A 16,309-nucleotide genomic window follows, 5' to 3' on the forward strand; every position below is an offset into this window, starting at 1 on the left:
CTTGTGTGTATTTGTATACGCTGTATTTCGTTAATTTAATTTTGGACGTCACTTTCATTTTAAAACCCCTCAACATATACTTTGTAGTTTTGAGTTTTTATATTATGTGTATCTTGTTTACATGTGCGTCGCTCCTTTCTACCGTGAATTTATTTGACCTGTTACGTCAAAGGACGTCCAATTAAATTATCTAGTAAGGCGGACCCAAACAAGCATGGCCACTGATAACCTGGCAATTTATTTTGTCGAGAGAAAACCCCATTGCGTACCCATATACGAGTAATTCAAGGAATGCTCTCTATGCCTGCCGGCCTACATTTGCCATTTTCCACCTTACCGTTCTCGATTTTGTTAGCAGTAGCGCCCAGGCCCAGCTTTATCGAATGTCCCTCCATTGAGAGCTCTCTCTCATCCACAGCCTCGAGCTTGGCCATAGTGGTGCTCGGCTCGACCCAGAAATCAAAAATGGCTCGGAGCACGTGTCTTGAGTATGTCATTGGAAAGTCATGGCCACCTGGCACCACGGTCCAAGTTACGTTGCTGGATCCTGAACCGCCAAACATCGGCAATGCGTCTTTTTCATAGTCACACGCATCCACAACGTTGTCATGGCGGCCAAGAATAATGCAAAGAGGAAGCCGTCGCTCACCGTCCGCTGTATCACCGCCACGCACGAGCCGTGCTAGTTCTGTCCACGAGGCCTCTTGGCCAACAAGAGGCGCATCTCTAATACAGCTCATAATGGCGGGCACGAAACCATCATGATGAGACAGCATCCACCGAACATACCGCCCCACTTGCAGACTCCAGATGACGCCCTGAGGTTCGGGGGCATGAGGTTCTGCGGCGGTACCGCGCTTGTCTGTGGTCTCTGTCACAGCCACTTCGAGCGGGTTTACGGTGCCTTCGTCCGTGGTCAGCACTGCAGGTGGTCTCTTTTCAGCCAAAGCTTGCCCCTCTCTCGCTTTCTGCCCGTCAGCAAGTGGCCTACGCAGACGACGCCGGGTGAGATACGATAAGAGGCGCTCAGGAACAATGCCGGAGGTGAAGATAAGTCGGGCGCCCACACCAAACCGCTGGGGCCGAATGAGGCCAGCAGGGGCCAGCAAAATGAGGGAACGCAGCATGCTGTGGAAAGCTGTCGCAAAATGAACAGCTACTCCGCCACCCATGGAGTAGCCAAGGAGGTCGAAGGCACCATCTCCGGTCCATGCCACGGGTGAGGAGGCGAGAGCACATAGCATTTGGGAACAATACAGACGCGCATCGTGAGGCAAGTCGCCGACACCATCGGAGAAACCACGGCCAAATAAGTCGAATAACATCACTCGACAGCCGGCACAGTCGACGAGCTGGCGGGCAATGCGACCGAGAGTCTGGCAGGAGGTCGAGATGCCATGTACCATCAAGACCTTGCGGCCAGTGACAGGCCCGAATTCATATACACGGATGGAGCCATACTACGAAGCGGGAGTTAGCCAGGTGAGCCGAGTGCGTATATCGGCATGCCATTGTGGGGGTCACTTACCGGCGTCGCAACATCTCGGGCCCCGGGAAAGATATTAGGTGGATACTCTAGCTGAGCTATTTGGTCGCTCGATAGCTGGGGTAGGATCGATCGGAGAGGGCCTGTGATGGTTTTGACTCTGGTTGGATAGAACGTCCATCTGAGCAGAGCAAATACTGCTGTTGCAGCTACAGCCGTTGCGAGGACCGTGGCCATGGGGGTTGTGCCAGCCGGCGATGCCATGGCAGACATAACAGGCCAGCAGCGAGGTGGCACCGAGGGAGTTGCAAAATAAGCAATGTTGTAGTGCCGCGGAGCGTGGCAGAGCAGCGTGGAAAGGGAAGAAATTGGAAGGGTTGATGTTGATTGATGAGGTACAGGTAACGAGAGATAAGAGGTCAGGTGGCGATCAAAGAAGGCAAGTAATGGACAAGAGCAGGAAAAGGATAAAACTAACAAAGGAGGCGCAAAGGACCGCGAAGGCCGAAAACACGAGAGAGAGCGACTTGAGATCAACACAGGTTATCGGTAGACGCAAGTCATGAAGCTGCCACAGCAACAGCATATTTTCACCCCGGACAGTTGGGTAGCTTTGCAGGTGTGCCACATACCTTCATTGTACCTAATCAGACGTCCTAATTACAACGCGAATTGATTACAAGATGTTTTCGGGGTAGGAAAGGGGACAGGGGACTATATGTGCCGTAGATAAGCGGAAGGTTCGGAATCAAGACAATGTTATTTTCCGGCACTTCCCCCCAACGGTGAAGATGGCGGGGAGCGCACATTGTAAGGTGCTAGGTGCAACGTATTACGACATATTACGGCGTACTCCGTACGGCGTATGGTATTTATGTGCATTATCTTCGTAGTGGGTTCGTTCGGGGATTTTGTAAGGAGATTCAACAAAAAAAAAAAAAAAACGAAATAAACACGTATAGCTGAGAATTGGGTGCGTGATGCTTTTAACGACGCCAGGGAATAGGCAGGTTCCCTGATACCACGTGGGGATGGCGCTAATGTCGTTGGTGGCTACCGAGCTTGGAAAGGCCAGCAAAAGCACACTGGTGGTATCGGGGTATCTACTAGAATTATAGAAACGGCCTCCCCTGTCCGACAACTACGAGACATAATACCGTCGATTTTAAGTTTAAAATCTTATCTCGAATATGGCTCGAAACGTCCTCCGTTTTTCGTGGTAAGATAGTAATTAAGTAAACTTACGTCGAGGACCCGAAGATTAATATACTATTAACTTATTATTAATATCTATTATTATATACGTATACATCTCGTTCGTTACTTATATTACTTACTATATAGTACGGTTTACGAGAACGTCCCAACGTAAAGTAAAATCTCGTTTAAGATATAACTACGAGGATCGGTGGTTCACTATAAGTTCAGAGTATAACGTAAACAGCCGCCAAGGCGATCAAAATGGGTCGGAATTCTCCAAATTCCAGACTCACAGGGTTCCAATAGCCTGTTCTTGCTCAACGTGGCCCCCAAAATAGACCGAAAACGCCGATGTGACTATGCGCCAATGCTCCAATGCTCCAATGTTCCAACATACCCCAACTCCGCATCCATCCCGCCCAATGTTTTCAAATTAAAGTACTCAAACCGCTACCACTAATACCTTTCTTATTTGGAGGCGTGGTAGGAAGGTGTGCAACTAGATCACATTTCAGCACCTGCTTCTCTCCGACCAGAGTCATTCTGGCTGAGTCGTTCCACAGTGGCTCTCATCGTCGACCACAATTCAGCTTCCATTTCACGATCGACCTTGTTGCTCCGGCTATTCAGCCAACCAACATCCAGACTACCAATGTCACCAACGCCATTAGGCTCCAAAGAAACCCCAGACGACCTGGACTCTTTCAGTGATATCAACCCCGCCTCCTCGAGACCCCAGATCTGCCGCTTGAGCCGAACGTCAACTGAATGCAGCGTATTCAGGAAATTGTCCATAGATTCTTTGAAAGCAGCAACCTGTGTCTCGGTGTGAGCGTCTGCAGTCCTGTCCATGCCTGGTGCTGTTCCCGTTGTATCTGCGCTGATCGCTTTGTCAGGGCTAGACAGTGGGTGGATCGTGTCGTTTGCGAGTGATAGGAGCTTGATTATTTCCTAGAAAACCAAGTAGAAAAGGCATTTGACACGTTAGTCGTCAAACTACCTAGCGTAACACGGAGACAATCAGGGAACTCGTGAGGAGACGGTTTCGAGAAGCTGAGAAGGAGATAACCGCGCACATTATCGATGACCGCCAGCTGCTGAAATCGTTCAGCGAGCGTGAATGGCTCATGCACGCCAGGTGCATGTGGCTGACCGCCGGCGTTGTCGTCCGTTGCACTCTCCATTCGGAAATGTCTGTTTGATTGAAAGAGTACGTTCACGTCAACCAGCGACAAAACAAGCCCACAATTAGCCTAGTCCAGAAGTGGAGAGTTCCGATAAACCAATATAAATTATGCATGTATCCATAGTATGGTGCATAGAGCAGAGCAACCTGTGCAAAGTGTGAATAGCCGACTCTTTAACGCACAATTACTGTTATTTCGTCTATTGCTACAAGACCACCGTATGCGCATTCTCCTTCATGGCGACACAACGGAGCGACAATCAAATAACGCACCATTGACACAAACATCTTTTAACACGCACCTTATCTGCTTGCCACCTCCGTCCGGGCGCTGACTTGACGGCCATCGACACAAAGTTGGGTGCGATCGACTTTCCGCAACTTTTGTACAAGGGCACGCCGACGCGTACGATACACGACGCGCCGCATCTGAAGTAGCCCATGTCGGCGTCGAACGGGAACAACGGCCAGCATGGCACTGGCACAGGGCCGTCCGCTGCTGGTGGCTCGGGGCAATCCCAAGCATTAACAAACTCCCCGTCTGATTTGAACAAGATTGTGGGTCCGACATTGAATGAACGCGACGTTGATTGCTGAACACAGTGCCTCTGAATATGACTAATTCCTCTCTCATTTAGGTCACAGACTATTTGCTGAAGAAGGGATTCACGAAAACCGAAGCAACATTTAGAAAAGAGTCATCTAATGTGAATCCAGACGGCCGGCCAATTCGGAAGAAGGTTGATGACATGGGGCCTGAACGCTACCCTAAGTCGTTTCATCTTCTAAAGGACTGGATCGAGAATGGGCTTGATTTGTACAAGGTAAGGTATTGTCTAGTTTAGAATCCGCGAATTTTTGACTTTGCACCACGAAGGCGTACTGATGGCTTGCTGTTTAGTTTGAGTTGAGGAAGCTTTTATGGCCTGTTTTTGTCTACTCCTTTTTAGACATGGTCGAGCAAAACTTTGTACAGGAGTCCAAGCTGTTTCTAAAAGACGTTTGGTCTGATTTTGAAAACACCCATGCAGACGACTTGCGCGCGTTCGAGACGATTCAGCTCCCCATCCACGTCACGGAGAATCCCACGACTAAGATCTACCGTGGTAATAAATATCGCATTCCACTCAATCAGCATGTCAGCGGCCAGCTCTTTGGGTTTCTTGAGCGACAAGAAGATGCGGGTGGCAGTGTTATCACACTGTTACTACAAACATACTGCCAGGTCGACTCAACTGCCCGCGGACCGATTGAGCCCTATAGCTTTGAGGCAATTGCCCGCCGAGCTCAGAACGCTGATCTAGATGAAGCTGATGTTCGGGAGGGAATCCCGGGCGTTTTCACGGGTGTCAGCAACCGTGACATCTTGGACACACACGCGGCGTTGAAACTGGGCCCACTTCCCATGGAGCTGGAACTACGCGACGATGTGCGTGCCGAGCTTGAGGAACAGGACCAGCGACAACCACCCGCTGCGGGTGTTCCGTCTCTTGTATCAGAATTCGATGCAAAGATTAAGCAAGAGGAGGGAGCAGACGGTCCCTCACGTACCGACCTTCCCCTTCCGCCATCTCGCGCCAGAGATGTTGTCATCGAAATGCAGAAGATACGCGAGACCCGAGATCGGTTTCAAATTGAAGATCGGACCGGAGGTGTCGGCGTCCCAGTTTCAGTGTGCATGTTTACATTCCACAACACATGCGGAAGGTTCGTTAAACTGCTATATCTTTGTGCTTCTCTATCTCTCTCTCGCTCTCTCTCTCTCTTCTTTTCCTTTTTAAAAGAAGAAAGGTTCGTCTGTTCGTAATACTGACTTGATTGGTGACAGCGTTTCGTCGATGGCCTTTTCAAAGGATCATCAGCTTGTTGCGTATGGCTCAATGGATTCGTACATCCGCGTATGGAGCATTGATGGGAAGGCATTGAAGAGCAGGATGCTCGGGGACGCAGACAAAACAAACAACCGGAAGCTCATTGGGCACTCAGGCCCTGTGTATGGGCTCTCCTTTTCCGATGCCGTGACTGGGCTTAAATACAACCCATTTGACGAGAAACAACCGCCCGTCGAAACAGACTCAAAGCTTCTCCTATCCTCCTCGTCCGACGGCACAGTTCGTTTGTGGAGCTTGGATGTCTGGTCCTGTCTCTGTGTTTACAAATCTCATACAGGTCCGGTGTTCCGGGTGCTTTGGAGCCCCCACGGCCATTACTTTCTGACTGCTGGTTGGGATAAGACCGTTCGTATTTTCACACAAGATCATGCCTCAGCACAGCGGTTGCTTGTAGGCCACAACACGAGCATATCGGCCATCGCCTGGCACTCCAACGGGACTTACGTCTTTTCGGCATCCGATGAAACGGACAAAACCATTCGCATGTGGTCCGCCATTAAAGGCGATTGCGTCCGAGTTTTTACTGGCCACACAGACTACATCAGTGCACTGGAATGCGCGCCGAATGGTAGGATCCTCGCCAGTGCCGACGCTGGAGGGACCATTATCATTTGGGATATCACGAAGGGAACTCGCATCAAACGATGCCGGGGCCACGCAAAAGGCGGCATATCGTCCCTGAGTTTTAGTGCAGAGTCAACCGTTCTCGTCTCTAGTGGCCTGGATGGCACCCTTCGCTTGTGGGATATCAACCTTCCAAAGGACGCCAGCAAAACCCCGGCCGTCCTGGGGACAGCGCCGGGCTCAGCTCTTGCTTCGTCGTCAAACCAGTCAGGAGATATTGGTGGGACAGGCGGTGAGTCCCTAGCCGGGGCTCGCTCTCAGGACCGCAGCATCACAGTTGGCGGCCAGCCGCCGTCACCGGCCACGGCAGCAACCGCGGCCGGTGCGGCGAGCGGTACAAACAACGGTGGGGCGGGCAAGAAGAAAGGAAAAGAGGTGACAATAACACCTGATCAGATCAGCGCATTTGCCACCAAGAAGACACCGATTCTGCGCGCAGAGTTCACAAGGATGAATCTCGTTGTTGCAAGCGGGTGTTTTGACCCGTGAACACTGCGCAAGCCTGGTAGGTAAAGGTGCGCTGAGGTAAGAAAACTGCTAGGCAGCGTCTTTGGCGTAATGAGTACTGGGCGTTTAGTTTCGCGGTCGTCCTGGTTTTAACAAGGCGCATGGCGTACGATATGTAGTCAAAATAGCGCGTGGGAACGGTGTTTAGAGGGAATTAAATAGGAGCTGACCTGTTTGTCCGGTGCAGATTCGAGAAGATGAAGTATTGGCAGCCTATGCCAGAAGCGAACATTCAAAAGTGCCACATCTGTGTTTATATGCAAAGGGGAGCGAGGGTAGGTATCGTAATGTCCGTTCTAGGGAGTTGAAAGCCATCATGAGTGTTAGTGTACGACATTGTTGCTATGCTCACTCTCTGCGTTGCCTTGTATCCGCATCAACAGAATGTTATACTTGGGCATCTGTGAATTTTAGAACTTAAACAGGCACCTATGTATATGTTGATACGTACTACGGATTGTTGTATGCGAGCCCCAAACATGTGGAGAACTGTGCTCAGAAACGGGACAGGCAGATGCCAACTAAGGGGGTTCGGCGCACTGTGCGCTGATGGGAAGTTGGAACTTGTTGCCTTCTGCGCTGCTGAGCAAAAAATAGCCATTGTCACAGGGGGAGGGGTGTGCGTCATTCTCGCCGCACAGTACCGTGCTGCACACAGATCCCGCACGGAGTAAGCCGCCTAGATTTCCAAACCCAGCAAGGGCCCCGACGTCTTTCTAACACACATATTTGACTTTGATTCCTGATTCACTATTTTCTACGGCACATCTCGCTACTGATAAAGTACGAGCAGCAGTAAGTCAAGGCCACGCTACAGACAATACCCTCTACACCTTTATGATGCTATTTCTGACCGTCCAAGTATCCCATTGCTTGCCATGGACCCCCTCGAAGAAGCTCCATGGGCCGACACTCCCCCTCAATCATCCACCTCGGTGACAACAGCGCTAGATGACGACGCGGCGATAAGTTCGTCGACTGCGTCTAACAAGCCAACCTCCCTAACGCCGTCATCAGCCATGTCCTCTTCGGGGGGTCGATCGTCGCGCGTAACACCTCGTCGGCTTGTGGCCCAACCCACGCGCCTACAGGTGGTCGAGGATGATCCGCTCGGTCCGTTGGGATCTGCCGGCAGCACTTCAGTACAGGCTGGCGGTAATGCTACCAGCTTGGGAGGCTTGGAGTCCCCGCCCATGCCTCCCTCGAAGGAGTTGTCTTTACCTTTGCGCACAACTATACCGACGAAACCCGGTGGAATAGCACGGGGCCCACCGGATCCGCATCGCATCGTCGACGACGACGCCGATAATAATTATGGTAGGGCACCGAGGGCCCCCCCCCCCGTTGCTGCCGCGCAGCTAAGTCCAATTCGAACGTCGAGCCGGCCCAGCGTTAGCGTTGAGCAGGCTGCGAAACCGACCTTCTCAATTACTGTCGGTGACCCGCACAAGGTTGGTGGTGCTACGGGTTCGCACATCGAGTACAGTGTCAAGACAAAGGTATTTTTTCTGGTTTGTTTTGTTTATATTATTTATTTTCTTGAGCCGAGGCAGTTTTGCTATGTATAAAATAATATGTTGTCCGCATCACTAACAATATTGTAGACCACTTCTAAAGCTTACAAGCATGGGGAATTCGTCGTCAACAGACGTTACCGCGATTTCCTGTGGCTGTATAACCAGCTGCATGCTAATAGCCCAGGTGTTGTCGTTCCCCCTCCGCCAGAGAAGCAGGCTATGGGCCGCTTCGAAAGCAACTTTGTTGAATCAAGAAGGGCGGCCCTTGAGAAAATGCTCAACAAGGCTGCTGCACACCCAACGCTGCAACATGATGGCGACCTTAAACTGTTTTTAGAGAGCGAGGCGTTCAACGTCGATGTGAAGCACAAGGAACGCAAAGAGCCCAATCTGGGTGAAAGCAAAGGCATCATGAGCAGCTTGGGTATCAACGTTGGTGGTGGCGTCAAGTTTGTTGAGCAGGATGATGTGAGTCGGTTTCTTTTCTCTTCCCTCTACCTTCCGTCATTTCTATTTATATTGTCCCTATACATTTAAGGCCGATCTTTCGCATTGTGTGTTGGGTTGGCATCGCTAACTTATGTTTTTGAAGTGGTTCCACGATCGCAAGATCTATCTAGATGCACTGGACAACCAGTTGAAGGCGCTTTTAAAGGCTATGGACACAATGGTGAACCAGCGCAAGGCTATGGCCGAAGCAGCGGGAGAATTCGCTGCATCGTTACACGCTTTATCCACCGTCGAACTTTCGCCAGGATTATCGGGCCCACTGGAGGCCCTCTCGGACTTGCAGGTAACCATTCGCGATGTCTATGATCGTCAAGCCCAGCAGGATGTGCTCACCTTCGGTATCACCATTGATGAGTACATTCGCTTGATTGGTAGCATCAAGCAAGCCTTTTCGCAGCGCCAGAAGGCCTTTTACAGTTGGCATACCGCGGATGCGGAGCTCCAGAAGCGAAAGTCCTCCCAGGACAAACTTCTGCGGCAGGGCAAGAGTCAACAAGATCGTCTCAACCAAATCAACGCCGAAGTAGCAGATGCAGAAAAGAAAGTCCACCAGGCCAGGCTTCTCTTTGAAGACATGGGCCGCTTGATGCGAAACGAGCTGGACAGGTTTGAGAAGGAAAAGGTGGAAGATTTCAAGAGCGGTGTGGAGACTTTCCTGGAAAGCTCAGTGGAGGCACAAAAAGAGGTTCGTGCGATTGCCAAACACGTATCATACTCATCTCTATATGTTTCGCACCTGCCCCGATCCCACCGTAAATTTGAAGAACGAACCGCTGACCGTTTTATACAGTTGATCGAGAAGTGGGAGACCTTTCTCATGCAGCTTGATGCTGAGGACGACGAGGCTGTCTTTTACAGGCCCCCCGTCTTTCATCCGAATAGCAAACCAGCTGGAGACACGGCGGTGGACCGGGCCAGAGCCCGGATCGACGAAGATTCAGACTAGGAAGCGTACATGCTTACGGCTGCCAATAATAGTCTGCTTCACTTCCGACGGTGGGGGTAGGTTTTGTTCAAGGCCAATAATGGCAACCTTGGCGAGGAGGAGCGGTGAACGGCAAGGAGGTGCACGTTAAGAGAGCGCTTGCTTTGTTGTTTATTATGCCTACTGGACATGCATAGAGAGGGTGACGGCAGGCTTTGTTGTAATTGACTTCCGTGCTGGTAGCTTTGTTTCATACATTATTTTTGTAATCCTATTAGCTGCACATCCTCCTCACAAATGCAATCAATTTCACCGGGCGCGCCACCCAGATTCTTGCACCTAAAACCATCACTTCTTTTTCTTGTCCTTTCTCGCCTGCTCCTTTGCACTCAGTCCTCCGCCTTTCGTAGGCTCTTCCTTGGCCGCGTAACCGCTCAGCAGATCGGCTAGCGTGTCTAGCGAGTCTAGCGAGCCCGTGTTGCCTATGGCCGCGTTAGTTGCCGATGGTTCGGCCGTTTGGTCCTTTGATTTTAAGTGCGTAACATCTCCTCCTTCAGATGCCTCGTCTGCAAGAGAATCCCAGCTGCGGCCGTAGCGGTTGCGGAAGGCGGCTAGCCGTCCAGCCTCGTCAACCTCAACATTGCGTAGTGACTTTTCCGACGGCTGCCAGACGATATGATTGCGGCTATCTTTATTGCAACGGTGCAAAGGATGGGGGTTTGTTGTGCGGACGGTGAATGTGCTGCCGTCCGAAAGCTGAATCAACTGCGTAAACTGGTATGGCCGTTGTGGGCGTTGGACCAAGCGCGCCTGCAGGGAGGTGGTCGTCGATAGATCCCGCCGCTCACTTGCCATTAGCGAGCGCCGAGGGAGGCAAGCCCGCAGCCGAGCTACCGGCGTCCCTGGCTGTGCCAATTGCAATGCGAATAAATCGTGTGTGCGGGAAATGGTAGGAAATATTGAAGAGGCACAAAGTCGGCGCTCGCAAAGGGCGGAGGCCATGATCGATTGCGTGTTGCGTAGGAGGGTTTCGCGTACTGGGCAGTTTTGTAAGGCAAGGATCGGACTGTGTTCGTGGGTGAGATTGAGTATCGCGGAAGAGGGAAGCAAGACCCTTGTGCTCGCTGTTTGATGTCGTGATCTCAATTTGGCTGCCCAAGTTATTGGCACTTGGGATGTTACGAGGTTTGGACTTTTCTGCCTCAGGTTTTTGTCGACCCTAGAAGAAAAGCAAGTGGGGAAAAGTAGCCTAGTCCTATTGGCACAGTTTTACTCCTCCGCAATTTTTCCTTATCCTTAACTCACAGACGGTTACTAGTATGACGGTGTGGTATCATGACATAAAATTATATTTGCAATCATTTACTTGCCCCGGCTCTGGTGAGCTCTGGTGATGAGAGTATAAAACAAGAAAATAAGCCAACCTACGATAAAGATATACATCATGTGGATGAAATCAATGACCGTGTTTTTGGCGCTGAAGACGGTGGCGCAACATACAGGGTAACGGTATAAATAACGGCGACACAAGGACCTCTCTAGCGGCTTCGCACCTAACCTATCAAATCACAACCCGGCGATCTCACCTCTTAACATATCCCGATCTTCAGAAACAGAACCGCGTCAATTGTCACGACCGTGTCACTCACGGCCTTCAACAAATTGCACACGCACCGCCATTGGGACGATGAGATGCGAAACCGTCGCATCCTTGGCTGCCTAGCTGGGAACGTAGCCTTGCTGCCTCGCCACACTAGGCCCCAATGCAGGTGTTTCCGACGTGTTATACATCTGCAGCTGGCTGAGCAACATCGTGAGTAGATTATATGCAGTCTCGTCGGGTTTCCTTCGACTTTGTCTCTGCGACATAATTCCTGCACTTAACTGACCGGTGTAATGGGAAAAGATGGCCGATGTAGGCCCTCCCATCCGAGGCGCTCTTTTGCCACGTCCGCGGCAATTTTTTCCCCTTCCGGTCACTACAGTCGCCGTGATCAAAGGGCGGACAACAACACGGCGCCCCTAATATTGCCAGAGCACGCCCGCCACATCTTGAGGCACGTAGCAGACTCGGTTGTTGTCTGCACGGCACATTCACAAGACACAGCACTGGCCCCGGACGGGGATGCGGCTGTCCCTGTTGGATTGACAATGTCATCCTTCGCGCCTCTCAGCTTGTACCCGAGTCCGGTGATCACATTCAACATAGCGGTCCCTAGCCGCACACAGCTGGTGATTGCCAAGACGAGGCATTTCATGATACACATTCTTTCCGGGGATGTCCAGGGAGCCCGTCTTGCAGACGTGTTTCGAGCAGGAAATTCACAGCCGGCTAAAACACTCGGTGCATTACAGCGAACCGGTAACCAAGTAGTGTGGCCGGAAGCACATGCCGGGTATCACAAAGACCACGAGCAACCATTTCTCCGGGGAGCAGGCGTGCTCTACGTGCTTCGCTGCCGGCTACTAGACAAGCCGTTTGGAGGGCTGGTTCCGGTACGCGATCACGTCGTGGTCCTTGGTGAGATTCTGGAAATTATGGACGGAGAGGCTGAAGCGGTAGACGGCGCTGGTGCTCCCCGCTTTGGTCTCCTTTATGGCGACCGCCACTACCGGCGACTGAACGGCGCTGAGCTGAACACTGGATCGGAGGAGTGAACTAGGTGAGCTACCAGGGTGCCTTTGGACTGGGATACAAGATAACATCCCACATGGTATGCCATTTTAAATGTTTTCTCAGCCAGTAAACAGTACGAACTTTCATCCTTTTGTGGCTTTGTACTCTACACCTTTGGCTAACAGAAAAGTGCAATGTAATAAGCCGTTGCTCTAACAGAGACATTACCCTTGGCAACCTTGCCACATTACATAGCCGCAACAAGTAACTTTTGAACCGTTGCGTTCGTTGGGTCGCGATCATTGGTTTAGTGCATAGGTATCCATGTGGCAAAAGGCCTAAAGAAAATGGCGTGGTAAAACAATCAATTTAAATACATACATAAAAATAGGCGTGTTTTGCCGATATTTCACACTGCACGAGAGACGCGTGTGGACGACAGAGAAGCGGGTGTGTTGAGACAGCGTCTTTATTTGCTTGGTCCAACTAAGCCGGCGCCATGCACACATTGACACCTTGATACAGATCGTTCTCGAAAAACCAACCTTTGTCCAATGTCGAAAGCTTTGTGTGGGGCAACTATAACTGAGGGCACCAAAAAGGTGCCTCAGAAACCCAAAGCACCCCTTCCTTCGCCCTCAATGGGGGTTCTGCCCCACTCTTTACTATCCGGGCGAAGGTAACAATCCTACCAATCATGTCTACGTTCTGGTTGCCATGGTGGCCCAGCCTGGCCAATCATAGAAGCTTCTAGGGGCTAGAATGGTAGAATCCCGTAGAATGTCCACCGAAAGCTCTAGGCTGGTCGGACCTGCAGAAAAAAACTTGCCCTTTTAAGCTGTCACGGTCTACGAAAGCTCTCCCTTCGTTTCTTCCCTTTTACTTCCTCCTCTCCTTCCACCCAGTTTCTCCTCTGCCAGTCTTCAATCAATTTCATTGTCAGTCTACGACACTTTCCACCTTTTTTCCGGACGACAAAACAACCAGTCAAGCACCTTAGCATCTGTGAGTTTGCATCGCACCCACCACCATCGACATCAGCTCCGCGTACATCCTCACTATCAAATGATTTGATATCCCTATCGATGCAGCCTCAAATCAACAAAAGATACACCACGAGTGGCTAACAAAAAGTTTTTTTTATTTTATGCTCCAGTCTTCAAGAAATTTTCTGTTCTGCCGTGAACAGCATCCGTCAAGATGTCTGGTGAAACTTTTGAGTTCCAGGCTGAGATCTCTCAGCTCCTGTCTCTGATCATCAACACCGTCTACTCCAATAAGGAGATTTTCCTTCGGGAGCTTGTTTCCAATGCCTCTGATGCTCTGGACAAGATCCGGTACGAGTCATTGTCGGACCCCAGCAAGCTGGACTCTGGCAAAGACCTCCGCATCGACATCATCCCTGACAAGGATGCCAAGACTCTTACGATCCGCGATACGGGTATCGGCATGACCAAGGCTGTAAGTACATTCGCCAGCGTATTCTTCGTACCACCGACCCCTGCTTGACTAAGTAACGGGCGTGGTTTGAGACGGGCATGAGCTAATATATTTTGTAGGACCTCGTCAACAACCTCGGTACTATTGCTCGCTCGGGTACCAAGCAGTTCATGGAGGCCCTGACTGCTGGCGCCGATATCTCCATGATTGGCCAGTTCGGTGTCGGTTTCTACTCGGCCTACCTGGTTGCCGACCAGGTTAAGGTCATCTCGAAGAATAACGACGACGAGCAGTACATCTGGGAGTCGAGTGCCGGCGGCACCTTCACCATCCTCCCGGACACGGAGGGTGAGCCCCTTGGCCGTGGTACAAAGATCATCCTGCACCTAAAGGATGAGCAGATGGACTACCTTAACGAGAGCAAGGTTAAGGAGGTGATCAAGAAGCATTCCGAGTTCATCTCCTATCCTATCTACCTCCACGTCAAGAAGGAGACTGAGAAGGAGGTTCCAGACGAGGATGCTGAGGAGGAAACTACTACTGAGGACTCCGACGATAAGAAGCCTAAGATTGAGGAGGTCAGCGACGATGAAGACGGCAAGGAGAAAGAGGACAAAAAGAAGAAGACAAAGAAGGTGACGGAGACCACGATTGAAGAGGAGGAGCTGAACAAGCAGAAGCCCATTTGGACCCGCAACCCGCAGGATATAAACCAGGAGGAGTACGCTTCATTTTATAAGTCGCTCACAAACGACTGGGAGGACCACTTGGCCGTTAAGCACTTCTCGGTTGAGGGCCAGCTCGAGTTCCGCGCTATCCTGTTTGTCCCGAAGCGCGCACCTTTCGATCTCTTTGAGACGAAGAAGACGAAGAACAACATCAAGCTCTACGTTCGCCGTGTCTTCATCACCGACGACGCTACTGATCTGGTTCCTGAGTGGCTAAGCTTTATCAAGGGTGTCGTCGATTCTGAGGATCTTCCCCTGAACTTGTCTCGCGAGACACTGCAGCAGAACAAGATCATGAAGGTGATCAAGAAGAACATTGTGAAGAAGTCAATTGAGCTGTTCACTGAGATCTCCGAGGACAAGGAGCAATTCGACAAGTTCTACACGGCCTTCTCAAAGAACATCAAGCTGGGCATTCACGAGGACACCCAGAATCGCCCAGCGCTGGCCAAACTTCTGCGCTTCAATTCGACCAAGTCGGGTGATGAGCAGACCTCGCTGGCCGACTATGTCACCCGGATGCCTGAGCACCAGAAGAACATGTACTACATCACTGGCGAGTCTATCAAGGCTGTGTCCCGTTCGCCTTTCCTTGACTCCCTAAAGGCCAAGGGCTTTGAGGTACTGTTCCTGGTCGACCCCATCGATGAATACGCCATGACACAGCTGAAGGAGTTTGAGGGCAAGAAGCTGGTTGACATCACGAAGGACTTCGAGCTCGAGGAAACCGACGAGGAGAAGAAGACCCGGGAGGCCGAGGAGAAGGAGTACGAGGGCGTCGCCAAGGCTCTGAAGAATATCTTGGGCGACAAGGTCGAGAAGGTTGTTGTCTCCCACAAGCTGACGGGCTCGCCTTGCGCTATCCGTACCGGCCAATTCGGCTGGTCTGCCAACATGGAGCGCATCATGAAGGCCCAGGCCCTGCGTGACACATCGATGTCGAGCTATATGTCGTCCAAGAAGACTTTCGAGATCTCTCCCCAGAGCCCGATCATCAAGGAACTCAAGAAGAAGGTTGAGGCCGACGGCGAGGACGACAAGACTGTCAAGTCCATTGTCCAGCTGCTGTTCGAGACATCTCTGCTGGTGTCTGGTTTCACCATCGACGAGCCTGCTAGCTTTGCCGAGCGTATCCACAAGCTGGTCTCCCTCGGCCTGAACATCGATGAGGAGCCGGAGATCGACGACGCGGCTCCTACTGAAGCCCCGGCTGTTACCGATGCTGGCGACAGCGCCATGGAGGAGGTTGACTAAAACCACCAAGGCGAACGCACCAGCTGACAAAGAGCTGTTGAGGTGGATGGATAATAAAATGAACTGGAGTTAGGACTGACCTGGTTGTGTGTGTTATCTGCGTTACATGATGCTTCGTATTTAGCGCGATTTTTTTGATGGATCACCACGACGGCATGTTTCCTCGACATTCTCACGGTGTTCAGTGAACATGACTTACGCGGTATCATTTTAACTTGTTGAGTATGTAGAGCTGCATTAAGGAGGTAATTTTCCATGCTACTCTTGCGAATATGTCTATATGTGGATGTGGTCGCGATCTGTAAAGACGTGTATTATGTCTTTGAGCAACTTGTGGCATTGGAGGATCACGACCGATCCTGACCGGCCGGAACTCAACTTTCGTACATTTATGCCTGCGTGCAGAATGCTAGAGACTACAGA

General features: G+C 51.1%; 6 protein-coding genes across 6 annotated transcripts; 4 read left to right on the forward strand and 2 right to left on the reverse strand.

The window, feature by feature from the left end:
- Positions 1-284: 284 nt before the first annotated feature.
- On the reverse strand, positions 285-1,127 carry SPBR_08632 (alpha beta hydrolase family; the record flags this gene model as incomplete). Its single annotated transcript, XM_040766870.1, has 2 exons — positions 285-922; positions 992-1,127. The coding sequence occupies 2 exons, from the start codon at positions 1,125-1,127 to the stop codon at positions 285-287; spliced, it is 774 nt and encodes a 257-aa protein (XP_040615022.1).
- Positions 1,128-4,824: 3,697 nt separating this feature from the next.
- On the forward strand, positions 4,825-6,877 carry SPBR_08254 (transcription initiation factor tfiid; the record flags this gene model as incomplete). The annotated part of the gene is made up of 2 exons (XM_040766492.1): positions 4,825-5,524; positions 6,042-6,877. The coding sequence occupies 2 exons, from the start codon at positions 4,825-4,827 to the stop codon at positions 6,875-6,877; spliced, it is 1,536 nt and encodes a 511-aa protein (XP_040615023.1).
- An 896-nt stretch (positions 6,878-7,773) lies between these two features.
- SPBR_08246 (uncharacterized protein) lies at positions 7,774-9,868 on the forward strand (the record flags this gene model as incomplete). Its single annotated transcript, XM_040766484.1, has 4 exons — positions 7,774-8,362; positions 8,597-8,880; positions 9,005-9,607; positions 9,713-9,868. 4 exons carry the CDS (start codon positions 7,774-7,776, stop codon positions 9,866-9,868), a joined length of 1,632 nt encoding a protein of 543 aa, XP_040615024.1.
- A 327-nt stretch (positions 9,869-10,195) lies between these two features.
- SPBR_08734 (50S ribosomal protein L36) lies at positions 10,196-10,702 on the reverse strand (the record flags this gene model as incomplete). The annotated part of the gene is made up of 1 exon (XM_040766972.1): positions 10,196-10,702. One exon carries the CDS (start codon positions 10,700-10,702, stop codon positions 10,196-10,198), a length of 507 nt encoding a protein of 168 aa, XP_040615025.1.
- Positions 10,703-11,998: 1,296 nt separating this feature from the next.
- Positions 11,999-12,505, forward strand: SPBR_08735 (uncharacterized protein; the record flags this gene model as incomplete). Its single annotated transcript, XM_040766973.1, has 1 exon — positions 11,999-12,505. The coding sequence occupies one exon, from the start codon at positions 11,999-12,001 to the stop codon at positions 12,503-12,505; it is 507 nt and encodes a 168-aa protein (XP_040615026.1).
- A 1,159-nt stretch (positions 12,506-13,664) lies between these two features.
- On the forward strand, positions 13,665-15,886 carry SPBR_08225 (molecular chaperone HtpG; the record flags this gene model as incomplete). Its single annotated transcript, XM_040766463.1, has 2 exons — positions 13,665-13,925; positions 14,024-15,886. The coding sequence occupies 2 exons, from the start codon at positions 13,665-13,667 to the stop codon at positions 15,884-15,886; spliced, it is 2,124 nt and encodes a 707-aa protein (XP_040615027.1).
- Positions 15,887-16,309: the final 423 nt, after the last annotated feature.

This window comes from Sporothrix brasiliensis (assembly GCF_000820605.1).
Source record: "Sporothrix brasiliensis 5110 chromosome Unknown Cont22, whole genome shotgun sequence".
In the NCBI taxonomy this organism is placed as follows: domain Eukaryota; kingdom Fungi; phylum Ascomycota; class Sordariomycetes; order Ophiostomatales; family Ophiostomataceae; genus Sporothrix; species Sporothrix brasiliensis.